This window comes from Podarcis liolepis (genome assembly GCF_965112155.1).
Source record: "Podarcis liolepis genome assembly, chromosome: 2".
NCBI lineage: Eukaryota > Metazoa > Chordata > Lepidosauria > Squamata > Lacertidae > Podarcis > Podarcis liolepis.
Window position 1 is genome coordinate 76,439,180 of NC_139555.1, and position 23,675 is coordinate 76,462,854.

Genomic DNA, 23,675 nt, shown 5'->3' on the forward strand with positions numbered 1-23,675 from the left:
AGTAGCAGGAGACTCTTTCAGGTGGTCCGCAATTTAACGGAACCACCTTTACCATCGGGGCCTTGTAAAGACCCCAAGATCTCCTGCAACGATTTTGCAAAGTTTTTTGCAGATAAAATCACTCATATTCGGAAGGAGCTAGACACCACCGTGGGAGCAGGGCTGGGGCGGGAGAGTGCTAGAGCCCTGTCTGGTCAAGTTGCATGGAATCAATTTCAATCCGTTACCCCCGAGGATGTGGACAGGCTGCTTGGACGAGTGAAACCAACCACCTGTCTCCTTGATCCTTGCCCATCCTGGCTTATAAAAGCTAGCCGGGAAGGGCTGGGCGATGGGCTCTGCGGGGTGGTGAATGCTTCCCTCTGTGAAGGAACATTCCCAGATCCGCTGAAAGAGGCGGTCATTAAACCGCTTCTTAAAAAACCATCTTTAGACCCGGCCAGTATGGCCAACTATCGCCCAATCTCAAATCTTCCATTCTTGGGCAAGGTGATTGAGCGTGTGGTTGCTGAACAACTCCAGGCACGCCTGGAGGATGCGGACCATTTGGATCCCTTCCAATCAGGGTTCAGGCCTCATCATGGGACTGAAACTGCCTTGGTCGCACTGGTTGATGATCTCCGGCGAGCTAGGGACAAAGGTGAGAGTTGTTTCCTAGTTCTGCTGGATCTCTCAGCGGCCTTTGATACAATCGACCATAACATCCTTCTGGACCGTCTAGAGGGGTTGGGAGCTGGGGGCACTGTTATACAGTGGTTTCGCTCCTTTCTCCTGGGCCGTGTTCAGAAAGTGGTGGTGGGGGATGAGTGTTCAGACCCTTGGGCCCTCACTTGTGGGGTGCCTCAGGGTTCCGTCCTCTCCCCCATGCTTTTTAACATCTATATGAAGCCGCTGGGAGAGATCATCAGGGGGTTTGGACTGGGTGTCCATCAATATGCCGATGATACCCAGCTCTACCTTTCTTTCAAATCAGAACCAGTGAAGGCGGTGAAGGTCCTGTGTGAGTGCCTGGAGGCGGTTGGAGGATGGATGGCGGCTAATGGATTGAGGTTGAATCCTGACAAGACAGAAGTACTGTTTTTGGGGGATAGGGGGCGGGCTGGTGTGGAGGACTCCCTGGTCCTGAATGGGGTAACTGTGCCCCTGAAGGACCAGGTGCGTAGCCTGGGAGTCATTTTGGACTCACAGCTGTCCATGGAGGCACAGGTCAATTCTGTATCCAGGGCAGCTGTCTACCAACTCCACCTGGTACGCAGGCTGAGACCCTACCTGCCCGCTGACTGTCTGGCCAGAGTGGTGCATGCTCTAGTTATCTCCCGCTTGGACTACTGCAATGCGCTCTACGTGGGGCTACCTTTGAAGGTGACTCGGAAACTACAACTAATCCAGAATGCGGCAGCTAGACTGGTGACTGGGGGCGGCCGCCGAGACCACATAACACCGGTCTTGAAAGACCTACATTGGCTCCCAGTACGTTTCCGAGCACAATTCAAAGTGTTGGTGTTGACCTTTAAAGCCCTAAACGGCTTCGGCCCAGTATACCTGAAGGAGCGTCTCCACCCCCATCGTTCTGCCCGGACACTGAGGTCCAGCGCCGAGGGCCTTCTGGCGGTTCCCTCATTGCGAGAAGCGAAGCTACAGGGAACCAGGCAGAGGGCCTTTTCGGTGGTGGCGCCCGCCCTGTGGAATGCCCTCCCATCGGATGTCAAGGTGATGGACAACTACCTGACATTCAGAAAACATCTTAAGGCGGCCCTATTCAGGGAAGCTTTTAATGTATGATATTTTAGTGTTTCTTGGTTTCTGTGGAAGCCGCCCAGAGTGGCTGGGGAAACCCAGCCAGATGGGCGGGGTACAAATAATAAATTATTATTATTATTATTATTATAGGAAGAAAATACTTTTTTACATTAGCAGTATACAACTCATTTCTACCTCTGTGTCATTAGGATTTGTACTGTTTCTCAGGTGTGGATAAACTAAGCCTGGCTATGTACTTTTAGTTGCCTACTGGATTACCTATAAGGGGAGGTAGATGGTGGGAGTGCATTCCTGTTATTTCCCTAGAAGTCTGAAGTTTTTGATTATGCTGGTTATGCTACCCTTTGCAAACTGGGAGATGGGCTTGGAAGGATATTTTGGTTTGGCGGCTTGGATACTTTCTTGAAGGGAGACTCCCTAAAGAAAAGGGGACACACACACACTAGAACTATCAGTTCTACCCCAACTGCACAGGCCTATAGGTACACTAAATATATATAGTCTGCTCTCAACATCTAGCATGTCTATCACTGTATATATCTTTGTCCTATTCTAAACTTTGGTAGTTTTAAAGACACTTTGCCTCCACACTCAAGAATGTGGCTTGAGTGTAAATAAATAGATGAACTAGGTATGCTGTACGAAGTTGCATAGCAGCCTCACAGGGTGAATTAATCCCTGGCTTCTGTATATTACCCCAGGATGGTTTAAATTTTAATTTCCTGATAATGATTTTCAGCGTAAAGTTTGCAGTCCAAAATCGATGTAGGGGCATCTAACGGATAACTAATAGGATGCATGCCATATCATAATTATCTAATTATAACTTGCCAACTGTTGCAAACATTTAATATTTATAATTTGTATTGCCTCTGTGGCTTTGCCAAACTGCCTAAGGAGCAACACTGCCAGAATTTTCACAGAAGAAAAAGGGAAATGAGGTGTTGAAGACAGGAAATCTTGGGCATCTGGCTAAAGAAAATGGTAGTGGCTGAAAATCAGTGGCAGGTGTAAAGAAATTGAGTGGAGAAAAGATGATCTCCCTGTCCCCCCCACTTCTTTTCCATCACTTCCTCACTCCAATGGGGATGAACGAAACCCATCCCCCTGATCTACATGGGCTGTGGGTGCGTGTTCTTGCTTTAGGGTCTGACTCCACCCACAGCTAAAATGCAGCCCCCAAGAGCTATCCAGCCTGAAAAGGGGTCATAACTTGGTTAGATGCTTGAATGGGCTGCTGCTTAAAACAAGCAAAATTAGGTCAGTTACTTTTTTATAAAAATAATAAATGTATAATGGAAATTGCAAATATTAATAGCCAAGTTGTAATAAGGGGCAACCATAAACTCTTGAAATGTGTGTTCATTATTTGCCATCTCTGAAATTTCTTGTCAGATTGGCTAGTCTCTGTGTCACAGAGATTCCACTCCTTCAATACAGGAGATTTATAATTAATATTTTTGCTCTTCTGGATAAATGCCAAACAAACTTGATGTTTAGTTCACACTACTCAATACCAATATTGAAGCATTTCTAAATTTTCGGACAATTCAAACAAAATATGGAGAAAATCAGCTATTGGTTGAAAGTAATTAAACCCTGTAGGTCTTGAATTTCTGTTTATGTAGGAAGTTTGGCAAGATGAAGAGAGCCTATACTGAGTGAATTGAAAACTTGCAACCCAGTATCTCCCCCCTCCATTAGTTGTAAGTTGATAGGTAATGAATGGGACAGTTATCCTTTACAATTCTTTACTAAAAATCAGACTTTCAAAAGGGGTTTCAGGTCCTCAGCCTTACATTCTCAGTTGAAAATACTGAAACTGAGAGAAGTAAACTGGTTATTTGGTGGCTTAAAGAATTTCCTTCTTGGACTACCTCCCTAAACTGTGTAGTATTATAGTGGATCCAGTGGAGATTACTCCCCTTAAACAAGAAAGTCACAAATGAAGCAGTAGTCAAGGCTTCATGCGTACTACTATCACAGCTGTATTTTGATCTGATAGCCTACAGGGAATAACAAGGGCCAAGAAGCAGGAGGAAAGTAGCTGAACAACACATACCAACTGAACTAGCCAGCAAAGTCTTTGTAGGCATTTAATAAACAGATGCGGATTTTGTTGAACTACATATTATATGCAAGTGTGACATACTAAACCCATTGGGGGCTTCATTAAACTAAACTGAGGTAATCTCAGCAAGCTGCAGCTTGGGGTAGAAAAGCAGGAAGGGTGTGTGTGTGTGTGTGTGTGTGTGTGTGTGTGTCTCCAAGATGCTTTTTCTTTGCAGAGAAAAGGCTAAATAAGTTGCTTTCTATTTAAAACAAAGCGAACGAGGACTTGCTTCTTGTTATTAATATGTATTGTGTAGTTTGTCTTTAAGTGCTGCCAAAAGAATACTGTTATCAAGACAATGAATGTTTTGCAGGATGTACTTTCAGGAATGCAAAGCAAGAAGACTTTCAGAGAGAGAATGAAGCTGGAATTAAATGGTTGGAACAAGGAAAGAAATACTTTATACAGTACTGTGTAAGCATACCTGACATTGGTATTTTGTGGAGGAGATCCAAGACTGGTGTAACTTTTCCTTCATCTACATATATCTTCCAAACAATCATTAACTCAAGTCTATAAAAGGCAAATGATATTAAATGTCAGAGCTTCAGAGGTCAAATTCTGTATTGCAAAAAACTCTGCAGTTAGCAAATACACACTACTAGGCGTATGTATACCTGCTGCTGCAGAATTTCTGATGCTAAGGAAGAATGTTATTTTGCTCTTAAGTCTTTTTCAGCCTTTTCTCTTCGGGCAGCAGGAAAACCCTACAGTTACCCCTTCAAGAGACGTGCCTGGTACCAATTGTGTAGTTGCTAAACACACTTTTGTACACCAGGACTACCACCTCAGCCATATCCTGCTGGGCAAGGTCAGTTGCAATGAAAGCAATTTCCTGTTCCAAGACTTATCTACCTATTGCAATTTATTCATGTAAAGGAAGGTTGGCTCATAGGAGAAGTGCACTATGGTTTATGGAAGGGCACTTACAATGACTGAGTTGTCAAACAAAATAATGAAGGGTGCGTACTTTCTGGTACTAGACTTTTATCATGGCCTCGAGGCCTTTATAAGAAATGCTAGAAATTGTAACTCCACTTTGAGGATTTCAACATCTTTTTAGCGAAGACTATGAACCAAATCATTAATTTACTTTCAAATGTTGAAGCAGGTAAAGTTATGAAACTCACCTTAGTCTGCATTTTGAAGAAATGCATTTTGCAGATTCTAAAGAGATTTTATTTTGAGAAAATTTCCCTGCTAAAATATGTGTTCCTGCTCAATCAATAATATTTCTATTGCCATCAGTTTCAAATACAGCAAATTGTGTCATCATGTTTCAATACTGTGAACCTTTGAAAAACTACCACCACTTTCCCATTATGTCAGTTTCTATGCAGTTGCTGCCTTGGCCTCCTTTGGAAGGAAGGAAAGGTTGTAAACAGAATAAATAAATTCCACTTATAATTTATAACTATGACCATTCATCAACAACTTTCATTAATGTGTATCATAAAGCTTCCTTACCCAGGAAGGTTAGCACTTCTTAAGATCATGTAATCTCCAGATGATCCTTCGGGAAGTACTACAACATCAGGATACTTGTTCTATTAAATGTAAGAAAAGACAATACTATAGCCAGTCTGTAACGATATTAATAGGTACAATCCTACTGATAAGCCAAATATTAGTTATAGCCTGCCTGCCCCCCCCCCCCGGAAGTATACATGAGTTGAGATTCAATATGAAGTAATATTGAGTAGACTCTGGACACTGATAATGATCCAACAATGGTGATTTTCAGGTAATTATTATACTTGCATATGTTCTGAAAAATTGCTGAAGACAGAGAGGCTAGGGCCTAGCATAGCAGAAGATCTACATCTAAGTCCTAATGCCAGCTTCTCTGTTGGGAGGCAGGGGAAGAGGGGTTCCTGCTGCAGGTGGCCTCCCTGCCTTCCAGGCCACCTGGTACCAACTGCCCTGTGAAGAAGATACAAGGAGAGAGACACCAGATGCCTGCTCCAGATGCACGCATTTTGTTTGGCTTTTTACATATCAATTTGCATTTCATAAAAGTTGTAAGCTGTTCTGAGGACTCCAGTTGAAAAGGAGTTATTTACATCTAGTAAATAAATACAATTCTGAACATAAGGGCAATGTAGGAAAGTTGTGATATGCCAGATCAGGCTGTTTGTCCATCTATTCCATTACTGTCTCATCTGACCGGTGGTTTATCTCCAGAGTATCAGGCAGGAGTCTTCCCTGTTATCTGCTACCTTATTCCTTTTATTGAAGATGCCAGGAAATGAACCTGCATCTTTCAGTATGCATAGCATGTGGTCTACCACCAAGTTATGATCTTTCTAGATTGAACATAGATTCAGCCTGGTAGTGAGAAGGAACATCTCTTTGGAAGCCTCTTTATGAGGCCTCCCTCTCCAGGACTTAGGATGATCCGAGGCAGCAGTTCTCCAAGGCATCTGTGCCCATGGTTTGAACTAGAATTCCAAGGCCTTCTGATGGGTAAGGTGTAGTGTGCACGGATGATGATACAACAATTGTGATTGCACAAAAGACCACTTGAAGAAAAATTCTTATGGGTTGGACATAATGAGACAAGGTGATTTTTTGCCAGTGCCTCGTGCAACCCTCTGGTATGGCCTCGCCACAACCCTCTGTAGCAGGTTTTAGTTGGGCATTGGGGGCTGTAGGGAAATTGGCAAATATGGCCTCCCCACTTTTCCTCCAACAGAGTTGTTCAGTTAGTGGATTTCCACTCTCACCAAGTCTGGATTTAACAATATAAAAACAACTATCTGATCTTAAGATAGGGCTGAAGGCAGCCCTGTTTAGGGAAGTTTTTAATGTTTGATGTTGTCGCTTTTTTATTAATATTCTGTTGGGAGCCGCCCAGAGTGGGTGGGGTATGTATGTATAAATAAATATTACCATACACCCATATTCACTGGAAAAAAAGTCCAAGTACAGCAGACTGTTTCTGCTATGATAAAAAAAACCTTTCCATTATTCTTTATTTTGTGTCCAAGTAAGAGGAAGCAAATACTTCTACAGGGAACTTTATATGAGTGTCATGAAACAAATTCTCATATAATTACTTGTGTGTGTATTAGATCACTTTCAGTTTACCATGCTTGCAGAGAACTTTGAATTGCATCCTTTTTTTTACACTGTACAGTACTTGGATTTATATCCTGATCATATAAACAAATACAAACAAACAAACAAACAAACAAACAAACAAACTGAAGTGATCACTGGAGCTATTATTCCTGAGTAACTGTTGCATTAATAAGCATGATCTAAGCTGAAGATCCTCAAATTGCTATGATGTGTTTACAAAAAACAACAACCCACATTACAAACAAACAAACAAACAAACAAACAAACAAACCAACAAACAAACCACTTTCTTCCTGCTTGATATTTGGCTGGTTTACAGAGTAAGAAATCTTGTGAAATGTGAAAAGAAACTAGTTTAAATTAGTTTACACAGATCAAAGCAGGAAGAGAATAAATGGTAGTGATAAAGGGTCAGGACGTTTCTTTGAAGTGCACTGGAGACAAATCATTTTGCAAGATCCTATCTACATCTGGCAAACAGAAATGGCTGCCACATGCTCCCTTTTATTGTTGCTTGGGAATACAATACATTAAACTGCGATCTCAGTGTAATGTGCGGACCTTGCTGCTGGAATCCATATGAACAAGAAAAACAAAAGATCTTGCACTGAACTGAGTAGTGACAAGAGATTTATTACAAAAAAGGCAGATAATTAGTATGGTATTTTACTACAGTGAGAAAAGCATGGAAGATTATGATGCAAAATTATGATGCTCAGTACCTAGGCCCAGGGAAGTCCACCCTTCCCTCTTCCCAATAAAACACAGCAAACTGCAGTATGCATATGATTTTGTGACATATTCAAATTGTGGTTACCTAAGTCAGCAGATTTGGGTCATGATCTAGAGGTGTTTATGTACTGGACTTTTCCAGTACATGAGGAGTTTCCTCCTCAGCAGACTCTTCTATAGAACCCCCAGTGTTTGGAATTTGTTTACAGAAACTTCCACGGATAATGCAGACTATTTTTGCAAAGGCTGTAGGCAAATAACATGCTAGACTTCCTCAAACAATGAATATAAAAAGAAGGGTTTCTCAAATGTTTTCCAACCTTAACTTGAATGGTCAGCAACTGAGCTGGCAAAGGAAGGTGAAGAGCAGACAAAGAAAGGGAACCCACAACAACCCACAATGGTTTTCTCATGGTTATTTTCAGAAATCTTATTCCAGTACGGAACAAACTGGATGGTTAAAGAAAAGAACAAGGATCAAAGGAAGGAAAGAAGGGATAGCATTTTTCTTTGGCTGGTATCTCAGCTGAGGGCCTGTAGTCAACCACTGAACAAGTCTTGCTGCATCAAGTCCTGCTGAACCAAGCTGTTTTTTAATCTTGTATTTTATTCTGTGAACTTCCCTGAGATCTTTTGATGAAGGGCTGTATATTTTTCCAACTGTGGCTCCCTTCAGACCTTGTTTCCTTCCTGTGTCCCCCCAATGCTATCTGAGGTTCTACCGCCCTCACGAAAGCCTGCCCCCTAACGAAAATCCTGGCTACGTCCATGCCCCCTTCTAGTCCTACCCGTAGAAAGGAAGCTATTTAATTTTTTTCTTTGTAAATCATGACTGATAGCCACTGGTAGCCTTATCCTCCATGAATTTGTCTAAATTTCTTTTAAAGCCATTCAGGTTGATGTAAATCATATTATAGAACAAATTCCACAGTAACAGTGCACTGTATTTCCTGTTATCTCTCCTGAAACTTCCAATGTACAGCTTCACTGGATGACCTCAGCTTCTGCTATCATGAGAAACTGAAAACTTCTATGTACCGTATTTTTCGCTCTATGAGACGCACCAGACCACAAGACACACCTAGTTTTTGGAGGAGGAAAACAAGGGAAAAAATCTGAATCTCAGAAGCCAGAACAGCAAGAGGGATCGCTGAGCAGTGAAAGCAGCAATCCCTCTTGCTGTTCTGGTTTCTGGGATAGCTGCACAGCCTGCATTCGCTCCATAAGATGCACACACATTTCCCCTTACTTTTTAGGAGGGAAAAAGTGAGTCTTATAGAGCAAAAAATACGGTTCTTTTTCACAGCATTCCTTTTTGTCTGTTTTCATTTCTTTTGCCAAAGTTTGTATTTCTTTTTATTCCCTACATTTAGACAAAACTTCTATTTTTCAAAGGAAGCCTTCTTGTGCTCTTTACTCTTTGTGCCCCTGGTCTGCAGTATACATTCTAGCTGAGTAGAGTATCTAGCAAGCATTTCAGACAAATTTGACCTGCTTCACTTTCCCTTTCAGCTTCCTTTTTACCAATCCCGTCATTTTTGGGAAGCTTCCTTTTCTGAACTCAAAAGTTACTGGACTTCCTTGGCAATTTCCCCACATAAATATGTGTTGAACTTGATAGCACTGGGATCATTATTAGTTTAATAGCACTTACATCTCACACCAAGTCCTGAGCATAAGCCATAAATAACTAAAAACCTAGCTACAGCTTTCAGACATTGGTTACTTTGGATGATTTTTGCAACTTCAACTTCCTTGACATGTTCCTAAGACAAAGGAAATGGATTCTCCAACAAAAAGATCTAGAATATTCACAGGGCATTTTTCAACAGAGACAGAGATTCACATGTTGACAACCTCCATTCTTAGAAGTCATGGATAAAAAAATATGATTGTGTTAGGATTTCCTCACAGGAATGAAAAAACTTTCATATCCAAGGTGAAAAGCAATCACTCATCTTTGAATGTTTCTACACTTTTGGGAGATAACAAAGAAATATCTGTAGTCCACATTTGATGGAACAGGATTGGAGATTTCCAATAACACACATGTTTCAGTTTAGCACACAGACAAATAAACCCAGCTGTGGTATGCATATTTGTTCCAAACAACTTTTGAAACTGTCAGTTTTGAGAGAGATCCTGCCCTTTTAAGGTTTGCATAGAAGGGAGACTTCTATGATGTCCATCTTTATCCATCACTGCAAGCTGTACCTAGTGAAGTTCTCCTGTCAGCATAGAAAAAGTGATTCTGAGAGAAGACATATCAGTCATTGCCACACTGTAGTTGGAAAAGCCACCCCTAGATGCTTTTAGGTCTTGGCCTGGACAACCTACCCAGAGCTTGTTCCAGATCTCATGTAACTGTCCTCAATTTCTTGTTCCCTTTCAGAAGATGCCATACGGTCTGCAGAAGCTGCATATTGATGTGACACCTATCTCTTCTCACCTACCTTCCACTAGCTGCTGTCGAGACAATAATACTATTGAGCAACAACTAATTTAACTTATTGCTAATTTAACTTATTAGGCTCTGGCTCTTAAACTCCTGGATGCTCTAGGGACACCTAGCTATAAAAATAATGTTCTAAACATTTTGCTAGTGCCAGGAGAAAGCATTTTCAGGCAGTGTATATTATTTTCTCACTCACCCAAACTGAAAGCCTAAAACTGATATCCAGTAATTAGAGCACACTGCTTATAAGCTTGATGTGGGACATGTGGTTGGGTGTCCTTCCTCTTATATAGAGTGCTGAAAGCAAATAGCTGAGTAGTAACTTATCATGGTGTACACACAAGGGATATCTGGTAAGCGTGCACTCTTCTGGAAAGTGGCAACTCATTGCTTGTCAGGACAATACTGATGACTGGTGGTCACATACAGTGTGGTCAAATATCATTTGGTAAATGATCACCTATATTCACCCCTCTCTGCAGATGCAGAAGAACCAGAAGAAGGGCGATGGAGAAGAATCATCAACAGAGACTGCTTTCCAAAGTTAGACTCAGCTGTCATATGTGTGAAGGCATGCAGGCCTCTGTTGAACAACTCCACTTAGGTAGATGAGAACACTTTCCTAATCCCTTTCAATCACATTGATCTTCTAGTGGATTGGACTTTGCTTAAAACAGAGGTGGTTAACCTTTGGCTTGTCAGATGTTGCTGGGCTGCAGCCCATGCTGGCTGGAGCTGATGGGAATTTGAGTCTAGTAACAGCTGGATGGCCAAGATTAGCCATCCCTAAATTAAAGGGAAATTTTCCATCCAATAAATCTGTGACCTAGCTAAATAAAGGAGAAATGGGAAGCTAAACTTTAAAAACAACACTGTGAATGCTTCACTACCCATGAAAAATATGTTTCTCTAGTTTCAGTGCCAATTGTATTACAGTTTCAAGGACTTTTTAAAGGGTAGGCAACTGATTCATTCTACAACTCAGCTGGGTTAAAAAAAGTGCACGTCAGACACCTCAGAATGTACACCGTTTTTGTTATTGGAGTAGATGAGGAAATGGAAAGTATTTTTGGTTGAACCAAACACTTCACTTCATTTGAAAATCCATTATTTTTCCAGGATCTGGTTATACTTTGTAGCAAGTTAAGAGTTTAAATGGATGTTCCTGGGATTTTAGAAACATTAAGTAACTGCCCTGTCTGGAATTGTTTTCCAAGTCTCACAAGCACTGTCAGCTACAACAGATGCCAAAACCAAACTGACTGAGTAAGAACTTTAGTTTGTACTTGCTAGTTGATTTTTTATTTTTTTATTACCTTTGTGCCTCTCCCACTCCCAACATAAAAGTTGTGTAAAATGTAGACTCTATTGTGTTGGGAGATTTTTGCATAATTGTAACATAATCCCAGGGTATATTCTGGAGGCACATGAAGCCACCATCTTGCTGAAGGTGAGCAAGCAAGATAGAAAAGCACCTGGAATTTACATGTATACTTTGGGTCCTTGGTGATGTGATTGGGAAATCACATCACATTGGGTTCCTTGATAGAAGAAAGGCCAGATAAAAATGTAGTAATTTTTTTGGAAGTATACTTATTTCATAAATTTTTTACACCAGGTTTATATTCACCCAACTCTTTGCTGGATTATGGTCAATATCTATGGGAAGTTGTATATCACATTCTTTTCAGCACAGAAAATCTCATCAGAAAGTGGATGGAACAGCAAAGTGACAGTGCAAAAGGACTTCTTAATTCCTATAGTGCTATGGTCTGAAAAAGTTAAAGGTCTATTAATGGCTTTTTCAGCTCATACCCCTTCACCACAATTTAGCATTTTGTAATGGGAATGCTGTGTGATTATTTGCAGTCCATGTGCTATTGCTGTCATCATGACATTAGAATCAAAGCAAAGCAATCTGAAATTTGACTACTTAAGCTCTGTACCACAAATTTAAATTTAACATGTCGCAACAAATGTAGCTACTGAAACAGCAATACAAAACAAGAAAGAAACAGCACACATAGGGTTTGTGTGACTTCACTGGAAAAAGTGATGGATTAAGACTTAAACCTCAAGGACTTTTAAATTAAAGTCATCTGAACAAAGAATGTAAATTAAAAAACATGAATGTTATAGCTTAAATACAATTACATAGTCAGCAGTTTTTCACAGAGCAGACTAGAGGATTGTTTAGTATACAGCACATGGAAAATATTAAATGTAGACACCACCACCACCGAGAATTTTATAAGCTACAGAAAGTAGCACACATTTACAGACACAATTCCTTTAATTTCCAGAGGGGAAGCTGTGTTAGTGTGTTGGAAAAACAACAATAAGTCTTTTGGCACCTCAAAGAATAATAAAATAATTTAATATGACATAAATTTTTGCGGACTAGAGTCCCCTACATCAGATGAATGGAGTGCAACCCTCATATTACCTGCAACTGAAGGTGACACTTCATGCACAATCAATTATGCCCTATTTAGATTTGTTAGTTTTCAAGGTATCACAAGACTCTCCATTGTTTATTTCCTTAATGGAAAGCCAGAGTATGAAATTCTATAACCCATTCTATTAATGTACTGTTTCCTCAACTTTGAAACACAGTGTTGGTAGTAGGTTACCTTACTATCTCACAGGTGCAACAAATGTGCAGAGGTGCCAATCCTCAGAGCCAAGGCTTTCCTACCCATGGAACATCCAATGAGGCTAGACTCACTGAAAAGGGTTAACTGTAAATAATCTGAAGTAAGCATTGCTTGTTAGATTAAAAACCAGACTTTATAGGTTCATTAATCCTTGTTGGTTATCTTGGATTTCAAGTGCTGTTCCACGCCTAGCATTCTTATGCTTAATAATTAAGACTGGTGTTCATACAAACTTCTGTGTTCCACTGCGTTAGCAGATTCCAGAAGCGTGGCTGTGTTAGGCTGTTGTAGATTAAAATCGAACGTTTTTAATCTACTAGAGCATCGTTTGTCTGATAAATAACTTCAGAAATATATATTAGCCTAGGTTCTGTCAGTTTAAATGCTAATTAGTCACAAGAATGTACAAAATATAGCTGTATTGGGGTGTGGGGTGGAAGAAGAATTAAGATCCAATTTGTGGTTGGGAAGAGTTAAGATACTGGTGCCAAGAAGTTTAGAATTTTGTTCATGTCTTTTCCCATGCTCTTGGGACAAACACAAATGATAGTACTTACCCAGTTTACTGACTCAGAAAAATCCCTTGGTAATAATTGTGGTTTTAAAAAATTATATATAACAATACATTAGTATTATTTGGAGGGAACTATACTACATCATCAGCCAAGGTTCCAGTTGCTATTATAAAATGTTTTTATAAAGGACTCTTTCTCAGGAAGGAAGGCCACTTCCCCAAGGAGTACATCCCCAGTTGTCTCACCAGCCATTGTCCACTTCTGTTCTGTTCCCCTTTCTTTCCAATAGCACACATAGTTTCCCCTCTCCACATTTTAGCATCAGAAGAACTGTGTGAGACAGGTTACAGTTAAACTATCGGTAACTGATGTGGCAAACTGTGCACACATAAAAGCTTAATCTGCTTCAAAACAGCCTATTTGCGAGATAACACCCTCAGCTGGAAACATCCCTTTATGTCCTCATTGCAAATATGCATGGATTCACTGGGCAAGATGGTTACTGAGGAGTTAGTGAACAGAACTGAGCAAACAATCATTCTCTGTATTATTCACTGCTTTAAAGGGACAAGGAAAATGAGAGTAGTCCTTCCTTTCATACTCTTAATAGAAATATGGCATCCTATAGTCAGGGCTTGAAGTTACTTGTATCTCTCACAGTGGTAGATATAACAAAACTTTCTCAAAAGGGCTGTCACATGATGTCTTTCCAAATGAAAGATACTTTTGACTTATTTTGACACTAAGTGTATTCATGCAGAGGACAATAAATGGCAGAAATAACTGAAAGAGATACTACTGTTGTACAAGTTGCCTAACAACCAAAACGGAGATATGGCACAGGAATGCTTTTCAGTGCTCTTAGTGCAGCACTTCAGTGTGCCCTGAGGCTGGGTATAATATTCATCATCTTGGTATGAAAACTATTCTAAAATGTTGTTTATGTATACATTCCTGTTCAAGGCTTAAGTGCACTGGACAAAAGGAGGGTTCCCCCTCGCAACCCAAAATGAGATTCTGTAGGCTGCTTTTAAATAGCTGAAGAAACACTATGCCAAATTTATGTAATAAGACTGTACTATGACATGTACCGAAACTTCAGATTTTGTGGGAAACAACAGTGTTCTCTGGAACATTTTAAAAAGTAGTAATGCATTTTCAAGACTGGGAAATTAGAAGTGGTTCAGAAGAGAGCTTTGAAGATGTGGGGTAGGCTTAGTTTAGTCCTAGAGCAAACTATATATCAGGAGGCTTACTTTGGTTAGAATTGAGTATATACTTCCAGAGTTAATGCTAATAAATACATTACTTCTGGTAAATGAGCCATCATAGCCACTAGAGGGCCATGAAAATTTGTGTACTGGGGCCTTTTAGACTCAGCTTCCCATAGAACTTATAGTCCACTTTTCCCCTCCACAAAGGAATTGCAAAGTGGCTTACAAATATAAAAACAATCATAAAAGCACAACTATTAAAACACATTTGAGACGCTGATATTGCTTTCATATCAATACTTTGGCATATTCTAGAATTGTAAACACTTTTTTTTTTTTGGCTAAAAGAAACTTCAACATTTCTTCAAGAAGCTTTATGAGGCTTGTAGAGCCTATTTTCTTGTTGTTAAAGAGTGTTCAGGTACCTTTAAAATTATGCACACATGCCTTAATATTGGAGGGAATTGCTATCAAGGCTAACTCAAACCATGTCTGAAGTTACAGGTAGTCTGGATGCAAGTCACTGCACTTCTGAATATTATGTGCAACATAATGCTATAAAATTTTCTTGACGAAAAGCTTGGGTAAATTAAAATAATTACCTCAACACTTGGCATTCCGTGTTAGATCTTGCCTTTATGCAACAGATATTGTCTAAAAAGCCCAAGTTAACACTAACATCATTGTCATGAAAGAAACAAGAACAGCTTTTAGGCTTGAGCAGTTTTTCAGGAATGCAACCCATTTTCTTTTTGTCCCAAAGAAGATATTTGTGATATGAGAGAGTTTCATTACTTTGTTTTCCCCAACTCATACAAATGAATTCCAACTCCCTCTCTCTTTTCTTTTGAGACCCAAAGTTTCATCTGGTAATTTAGTATCACAGGCACTTCACTTTGTATATCTCTTCAGGTTGTTTTACACAGAGCAAAGTAATTAAACAATGTTTCTGTGTATGCGCTTTTGATGATGATCACAAAAATGTACAACAGTCTTATTAACTAATGTGGTGGGTACTGCCGAGATTATTATTTTTTAGATTAGGCATTTGACAGAAATGGAAAATTCCTGAGTTATGGTGAGGATGCCATCATGAAAACAATCAAGTGACCCAGTCTTAAATTTGGATGTGTTGCCCAGAGACTTTGAAATCCCTGATCAACAATAAATATCACATCACATATACAATATACTCATATCACCAAAAGGTTCCAATCTTGCTTTAGATGCAGAGCTGCCAGCTGGGATTGGGAAGAGTTTTGAGTGTATCTCAGAAAGGCTGAGACAACCAGTAAAATGCGCTGGTTAGTCTGAATATCTGGAGTCCAGGTATGGTGAAGAAGGAAAGTATAGAGAGAGAACACTTCCCAGGATGTGATTCCCCTTGTTCACAACCCCAGTGTAGGCTTGGGTCCTGCGTGCCCTGCAAGCAGAAATAACCTGCATGTGGAACTCTGTCCCTGGTGGCCCAGACTTCTGTAGTGAGATTCTAGAGACCTTGCCATTTCCTGCTCTGGTTCTGTGGTTCTGTGCTATGACAAGAAAGGTGGGCTCCACATACACATTTGCCTCTGGAGGCTGAATGAAGATGCCAGTGACACAGTGTCCCACAATCCCAATGAAGGCCTCTGCCCTCTGTCATTCATGCCTATGACTCAAGGAGTGGCTCATGGTAAGAGTACAAACTCATCATGTAATGCCATCTTTCACAAACACAAGAAGGATATTACAAATTTAAGTGCAAATATTCTGAATAAGTTGAAGGGAGAACTATTACTTTATTGATTTATTTCACTATGGGTTGGAGTCTGAATTTATTATCATGGGCTGAATGGAGTTCTACTCATCCCAGCACCACCTCCCATGCTGTTCTGGGATGGTTCAGGGGGGTATTTTTACTTTAAGCAATTTTATCACAAAATCTTCAAAGACAGGGAGGGTTGAGTTTCAAATATGCTGCTATGAAAGAGGAAACAGAGTTTTTGAGAAGCTCAGGGATCAAAGCTGAGAATTGGTTAGATGAGGTTTTCTGAACTCTCTTGCTGGGATAACTGGGCAATATCACCATGTGAAAAATATCAGAAAGTCATAAATTAGCTATTAAATTTCTGTACTTCTTTGAATCCTATTGAATCTTTGTCTAAAGAAAGCAAATTCTTCCTCATATGTATGCACTAGACAGTTTCATGTTGAGCTTGAAGAGTCTTACTTTACAACTGAATGTTCACATGCTATGACTACATATGTTTCCTATTTATTCATTGATGAGATGAAAATCTGACTAAAGTGCTTTATTTGATGTTTAGTGTTAAATCAAAAGCATATTAAATGTACTAAACCAAGGTAGAATATGCTTCAAAAACAATTTGAAAACCTGTGAAAAATTTCTGATTCCTGGAGAAGTCAGTGTCAGAATATGAATTATATATATTGGATATGGCAGAGTAGATACGATTTATGTCCTGACACTTCTACATTTTCAACCCAAGGCTTGCATTTCCCTATGAGCAACTTTTCAGAGGCCAAATGCCAGTGGTGAACATGGCCAGAGGCAAAAGTGGGTGAGGTAACTGATGCAACTCTTTTGTTTGAACAGTAGGCTACATTTCAGCCATGAAAAAGCCAGAGGCTTCTACACTCCCTCCTCATATCTCTTCATCCTCCATCCAGGCATTATCACAGTTCAAGTACACATTCCAGTCAGGCAAAAGCACTCAAGGAGGATGCGGAACTGTGGCTTGGGAAAGAGGTGTAGCCTAGGAAATTTCCCAAGAATCTGGTAGAAAAGCTGGGAGGAATGCATTTGTCTTACCCACCTTCTAGGCCTTAAGTTCCCTGCATAATTATAGCGAGTTCCAGAGCATAATTATAGCCATTCTGGGTGGATGCTACAGACTTCTGATTCTATTGCAATTAGAAAATAGTGTTGGTGGCATCCATTTGTCTCAGGAGACAATGGAGAAGTGCACATTTGGGGATGAAAATGGAATCCTGCAAACTGTTCAGTTGGGAAAATTTACATTGCTGGAATGGGAAATTCTGTATCTGTTACTGTTCCAGAAACAGCAAAATCCCCCAAAATAAATATTTGAAATAGCTGTTCCCCGTGTGTTTCTGGAGGATAGTGAAAATGATTACTTTAATATTTGCATTATTTTTTTAAAAAAACAATTGATAATAGAAGTAAATGTGAAGCATTTTACCACACACAGTAACCGATCCAATCTAACAGTGCAATGTTTTACACATCTATTCAGAAGGAAGCACCACTAAGAACAAGGATACTTTCATGTCCTATTTGTGGGTTTCTCATAGACATCTGATTGGTCACTCTGGGAATCTAAATACTGGACAAGATGGCTTAGACTGCATAGAACTGTAGCCTAAAATAATCATGTACACACTTACTGGGAATAAATTCCATTTATATCAATGGGTACTAATTATAAACAAGCATGCATAAGTTTGTACTGTATTTTTAAAAAGCATATAAATATCGAAATTATACATTTGTAAACATAAATATATAAAGACAAATGGGGCCTGCAACAAAATGTTGCAGTATGGAGTGCTTCTGTTCAGAGTTGCAGGAACTCTATTCCATTCCTTCTCCAATGCAGTTTGCTGTCCACTCGGCTTTACAGTCAACATTACATGGTCATTTATGCCCAGCCCTCATTAGACTGCTTTTGGTCCTGCTCTTAGGGTGGTCTCCTAAAGTTTGCACTTCTGCAAACCTTGGGGCTCTCCCAAGCCTAGTTATACCTACCTCTTGTGAATGGGTGCTGACATTTTGGCTACATAAGCAATGGTACTCACAGCCTGAATACTGCAAATAGAGGTAATGATAGCCATGATTGTAAAGGAGTGATTCATGGGGCAAACAACAAAAGACTGTAATGGGAGAGTTATGTTTAGTTTTTAGTTAAAAGACTTCCTTCCAATGGTAGTCTTTTAAAAAATGGATTTCGAATGGAGTCCTAATTTTAGCTTATTTGAAGACCATGCAGCACGGCATATAGGTCAGAGAGACAGTAAGAGGTGATTCTGTGGGATATATTTATTCTGAATGTATTTACAGTGGTACCTCGGGTTAAGTACTTAATTCGTTCCGGAGGTCCGTTCTTAACCTGAAACTGTTCTTAACCTAAAGCACCACTTTAGCTAATGGAGTCTCCTGCTGCCGCTGCACCGCCGGAGCATGATTCCTGTTGTCAGAGCTGCTTGAAGATCCTAGCTCACAGAGGATCACGCTAGCCAGCGATCATTAAGTAAAAGTCTTTATTGAATTACAGTTTCCATTCTCACGCTGCTGCGCGCAACTCTACGTCTAGTAGCTAGATCGGCGAAGCTCCGTCTGAGTCTCCGCCCCGTGTGCACCAACTTAATATCCTAGCCTTGCTCCACCTTTTCCGCCTGACTGTCCTCCTCTGGGTCCCTCTACCCCCCGGGGCTTCTTCCTTCCGGGATTCTTCTGACGCTGACCCGGACCCTCCTGCCTCCTTGCGCCGGGCTTTAGGACCTGGCTCCCTTTCGGGGCTGCTTACTGCGCCGCCTTCCTCTGCATTTGAACTTGGCGCGCGCGCCCAACCTTCCACTTTCCTCTTAACCGTTTCTTCGCTCCCCGATGGAGGTGTGGCCACTCCTGACTCATGCCCTCCCTCCTGTGGTGAGCTGCCAGCGCTTCCCCCCTGGCTCCCTTCCTCTTCCCTGCTTCCTGGCGGTGACGCTGGTCCCGATTTCCAGCTGCTCCCCCCTGAGTCCCCTCTGGCTCTATCTTCCTGGGGTGCCCCCCTAGACTCCCCCCTTGCCCTGGCCACTGGTGCTCCTTTCTGTGAATCCTCTGATTCACTGGAAAGACTAGGAGATCTCGGGTCGTCGTCATCACTCATCTTTTCTTCTGCCTCCTCCCCTTCGCTCTCTGTTTCCTCCCTTGCCCGTGCCTCTGCTCCTAAACCCCTGACACCTGTTCTCATCCTGAAGCAAAGTTCTTAACCCAAGGTACTATTTCTGGGTTAGTGGAGTATGTAACCTGAAGCATAAGTAACCCGAGGTACCACTGTATTTAAGAATGTAAGCAAAATAGTCTTTTATGAAGTGAAAGGTGTCTGGCTCTTCATGTTTTTGTATCTGCTCTAAAACCTGAGTCATCTGAATTCAGACTGAAAATAACACGATTCATTTTCTCCTTTGCCATACTCTAGTCCAGCTGTTTTCAGTTTATTTCACTTGAACCAAGAAGGCTGTTTGCAAGCTCAAAACTTGTGTCTGTAAAATTCCCAGCCCATTTCCCCCTCCTAAGTCAGTAGGAACTAGAGAACCTCTTGTTCACCAATGAAATCCAACCAAAAATGATTCATGACAAGTTGAAATATATATCATCCTATTCAGCATAAACAGATTCCTTACTACTACAGAAACCATACTAATTTAGAAACCTAATCTATATTATTTTCCTAACTTGGACTAAATAGTATGTCTGCAGTAATGTAATAGGATTCTTTATGCTTAAATGGCACTGCTTTATGTACCTTAGAAAAGCATTTGCTTTGAATACAGCCTCTTTAAACAGTAACCACATGTGTATAAGTATAGGATATTTTAGGTATTGTTGTAAACCTAAATGAAGTAGCAACAAAATGGATCCAGGCAATGACCACACAATGAAAGGCCAGCAACTGAGAATTGGGCTGGGTTTGTATTACACTATGGAATTATGAAGAAGTAAACATGATAAAGCATTCTCTGATGTGGATCCCCCAGCAACCTATGGCCCAGTCCTATAAGCCCCTGTGCAAAATTAGTTCATAGAATCCAGCCCAAGGATTGTAGCACCAACCAAAGGCAGAATTTCTATTTCATACCACAGATAAACCCTGACATATGTGAAATGTGCATTAAGTAAAATTTAACTGCAAAGATCAAGTGTGCCTTTCCTTAACAATGGAAAAGCTACAGCCTATCTGCCCCCCCCCCAAAAAAAATTAAGAGCAAGGAACAAGACTTCTAGACAGGGTTGGGCTCCAGCAACTTTTTCTCTTAGAAAGAGAGCAAGTGTTAGCAAGCATGGCACAGATTCTAAGATAACATACGCATGCTAAAAAGGTAAAGGGACCCCTGACCATTAGGTCCAGTCATATCCGACTCTGGGGTTGTGGCGCTCATCTCGCTTTATTGGCCAAGGGAGCCGGCGTACAGCTTCCGGGTCATATGGCCAGCATAACTAAGCCACTTCTGGCAAACCAGAGCAGCACACGGAAATGCCGTTTACCTTCCCACCGGAGAGGTGCCTATTTATCTACTTGCACTTTGACGTGCTTTCGAACTGCCAGGTTGGCAGGAGCAGGGACCGAGCAACGGGAGCTCACCCCGTCGTGGGGATTCAAACAGCCGACCTTCTGATCATCAAGTCCTAGGCTCTGTGGTTTAACCCACAGCACCACCCGCATCCCTTATACGCATGCTACTATTAGTCAATTTGCTGATAAAAGATATAGCTGAAAGTAGGGAAAGGTTAATTGATTGCTGTAAATGAGATGGTAGTCAATGAATACTCTAATTTCATTGTATGTTTTGGCTTTAAAAATAAAAATGATAGCGTGGGATTGATTTTAAAACCAAGCAGAATGAGCACGTATCTATTCAAGGATATCATCACCTTTGTTTGTTATTTTATATTGCTACTGTTTGTGGGGGTTGAATAGTGATACTCCACAATGAGCATCTGGCACAGCAAGGAAGTGCGTGTGGAGTTTATCACAGTCCCTTTGTGATGGCTGAAGCTTAGGTGACAGCAGGCTTGGTGGATCAGGGCATAATTGTATGCCAGCTGCGAATTTTCATGGTTTGAGCATAGTGAATGATTCTTGAGTTCATAGTGTGTGGAGATGGGTAAATGTAATAATCTTTACCTTACTTTTTAGCTGCTGTATTGACAGTATTATTTTATCATCTATAATTATTTATAATGGTTTTAATGATGTTTGTTAATTTCACACGGTGCTATTTTTCTATTAAAAGGGTGGCCAGCACTCACCATGGACACCTCCCTTGTTCTCTAAGAATGGCAATGGCGCCAACCTGAGAGGTGCTCTAACTGAATTTCAGTGAGTTTCTGGCTGGAAAAAAACCTTGATTATATAGGTGGTGACCATTTTAGGCGAATCCAATTGATGCACAGGTCCTTTTGAACCCAGAAGAAGGCGCAACAGAAAGGAACATGCTTATATGCGCTCTACCAATGCACGTGGGGGCCACGTATCTAAGATGTGGTGTAACTAAGATGTTATGTTACATTGCTGCTGTTTATCATTTGTAAGACACCTTGGAATACACTGTATGGAAAGTGGCAGAGAAATACAATAAATCAACCATATTGTATCAGTCAATCATGAACACAGGTCTGCACAGCTTAAAGGCCAAGAGTCAATTGCTCCCTCCAATTTGTCTGTTTATGCTACTTCCAAAGGAATTCTAATATTCACTGTCTGTGTTCCTTTTTCACTGTTGGTAAAAAAATCCAATTCATCAAATGTGGTAGAGGGAACAGAATAATGCCTCATCATTGTTTTTGTAGCTTCTCTGCCATGAGTTAGAAGTTCATGGCTGAGTTACCTCCAGTTTTTTCATCACGATGCAGCCAGTTCTATTGAATGGCCTAGCTATGCTCAAACCCCCTTTGCTGGTGTGGAGTCCTACAGACTGAATGGCTTGTGTGCTGCTGCTGCTCAAGTTAACAAAACATAGAAAAAGAGTGTTAAAGGAGAATGTATTAAACAGAAAACAATAACTTGCAAATGATTTTTAAAAAGCAAACCAATGTGGTGCTTTGGATATAGCAAAAATATAAAAATTGCCTTCAGTGTGATCTGAGCTTTGTACCCTGCTTTAATTTAACAGAACCAATACTTAATGCCATTAAAAATATTATACACAAGTGGGAATTTTTCCTTTTCTAATTGACACTGGGAGTCACTGGGCATGCTCACTCCACCTGACTGGTTCCCCTGTTTTAATGTTTTGCACTTTTGCATTCTTCCAGAACATATCAATACATTAATCTTGCTTCTTTGTGGCATCGTTTTGGCTCCAGTCTTAATGACATTCAGCTATGAGAAGGAATGACATTAGCTCTCAAGGCAGAAATTTAAAAATTCATTTCACAGTAGAATTTTGAGGGGTTGCCTCTTCTTCCTCCTCGTTTGTGCTTCATGCTGTTGCCTCCCCCCCCCCATATTTCACTGGCTCCCAAGTCAATAGCTGGTTAATCTTGTATGGTTTTATAACATTTACGTATGGAAATGTTGCAAAATCATATAAGATTATCCAGCAATTGGTGCATATTCCATTTGCTATCAGCCAGAGATTCTATTTTGATATAGTTTTAATTCTTGCACACATGTGTTAAATAAATATATGGAGTGCATTTATACCTTGATTTTGTTTGTTTACTTGCCTTCAAGCTGGGCATCATCTTTGCAATGTAACACCCAAAAAGCTGTCTAGCACTTAAGGAAATTGCAAAATATTATTATTGTAATTTGCCAAATCTCTGAAGATGTGTTTCAAACCATTCTCAAATGCACATGCTTCCTTTTAAAAAAAAAGTCAGGATGACTATACAGCACTAAATCATTATTTGGAAAGATCTAAGCAGACATGTTTTATGATCTCACATCTTAAGTATTGTTTGTTTGATTCAGATCCTTTGGCAATGAAGCACTGGGTGGAAAATTATTAAAATATGCTCCAAGGAATGGCTTGATTTATAATGCGGCCTTTCCTTCTATTTAATAAAACTTTTTGGAGTTTAAAGCATAGCCAATTAAAAAATATTAATTTTCATTAATGAATTTCTATATAAAATTAACATTTTTACACACACACACAATTGTTATTTATTTAAAAAATTCCTGAATTCTTAATATATTATTACTTAATATTTTAAACACATTAATTTTTTTAGCACAAATCTTCCTTGCCTAATTAACAGAAATGTCCCAAATGTCTCCAAAACAAAAGTGACAAAATTTACCACTTTTGGTTGTTTGAACCATAATTCAAGGCAGTATCAGATATATATGGGAAGGGAAAAAAGGGTTTTCATTCTTATTTCAGAACTATTAAAAAAACTTTTCAGTGAAT

General features: G+C 40.2%; 1 protein-coding gene across 3 annotated transcripts in view; it reads right to left on the reverse strand.

Moving 5' to 3' along the window:
- CENPP (centromere protein P) overlaps positions 1-23,675 on the reverse strand; it is a 155,307-nt gene that overhangs the window by 2,661 nt on the left and 128,971 nt on the right. For all 3 annotated transcript variants that reach the window (XM_083489044.1, XM_083489042.1, XM_083489043.1), the window contains exons 7-8: positions 5,342-5,421; positions 4,299-4,387 (exon numbers count right to left, since the gene is read on the reverse strand). In XM_083489044.1, the coding sequence (XP_083345170.1) occupies positions 4,299-4,387; positions 5,342-5,421 (169 nt within the window). The remainder of the gene's footprint in view (positions 1-4,298; positions 4,388-5,341; positions 5,422-23,675) is intronic.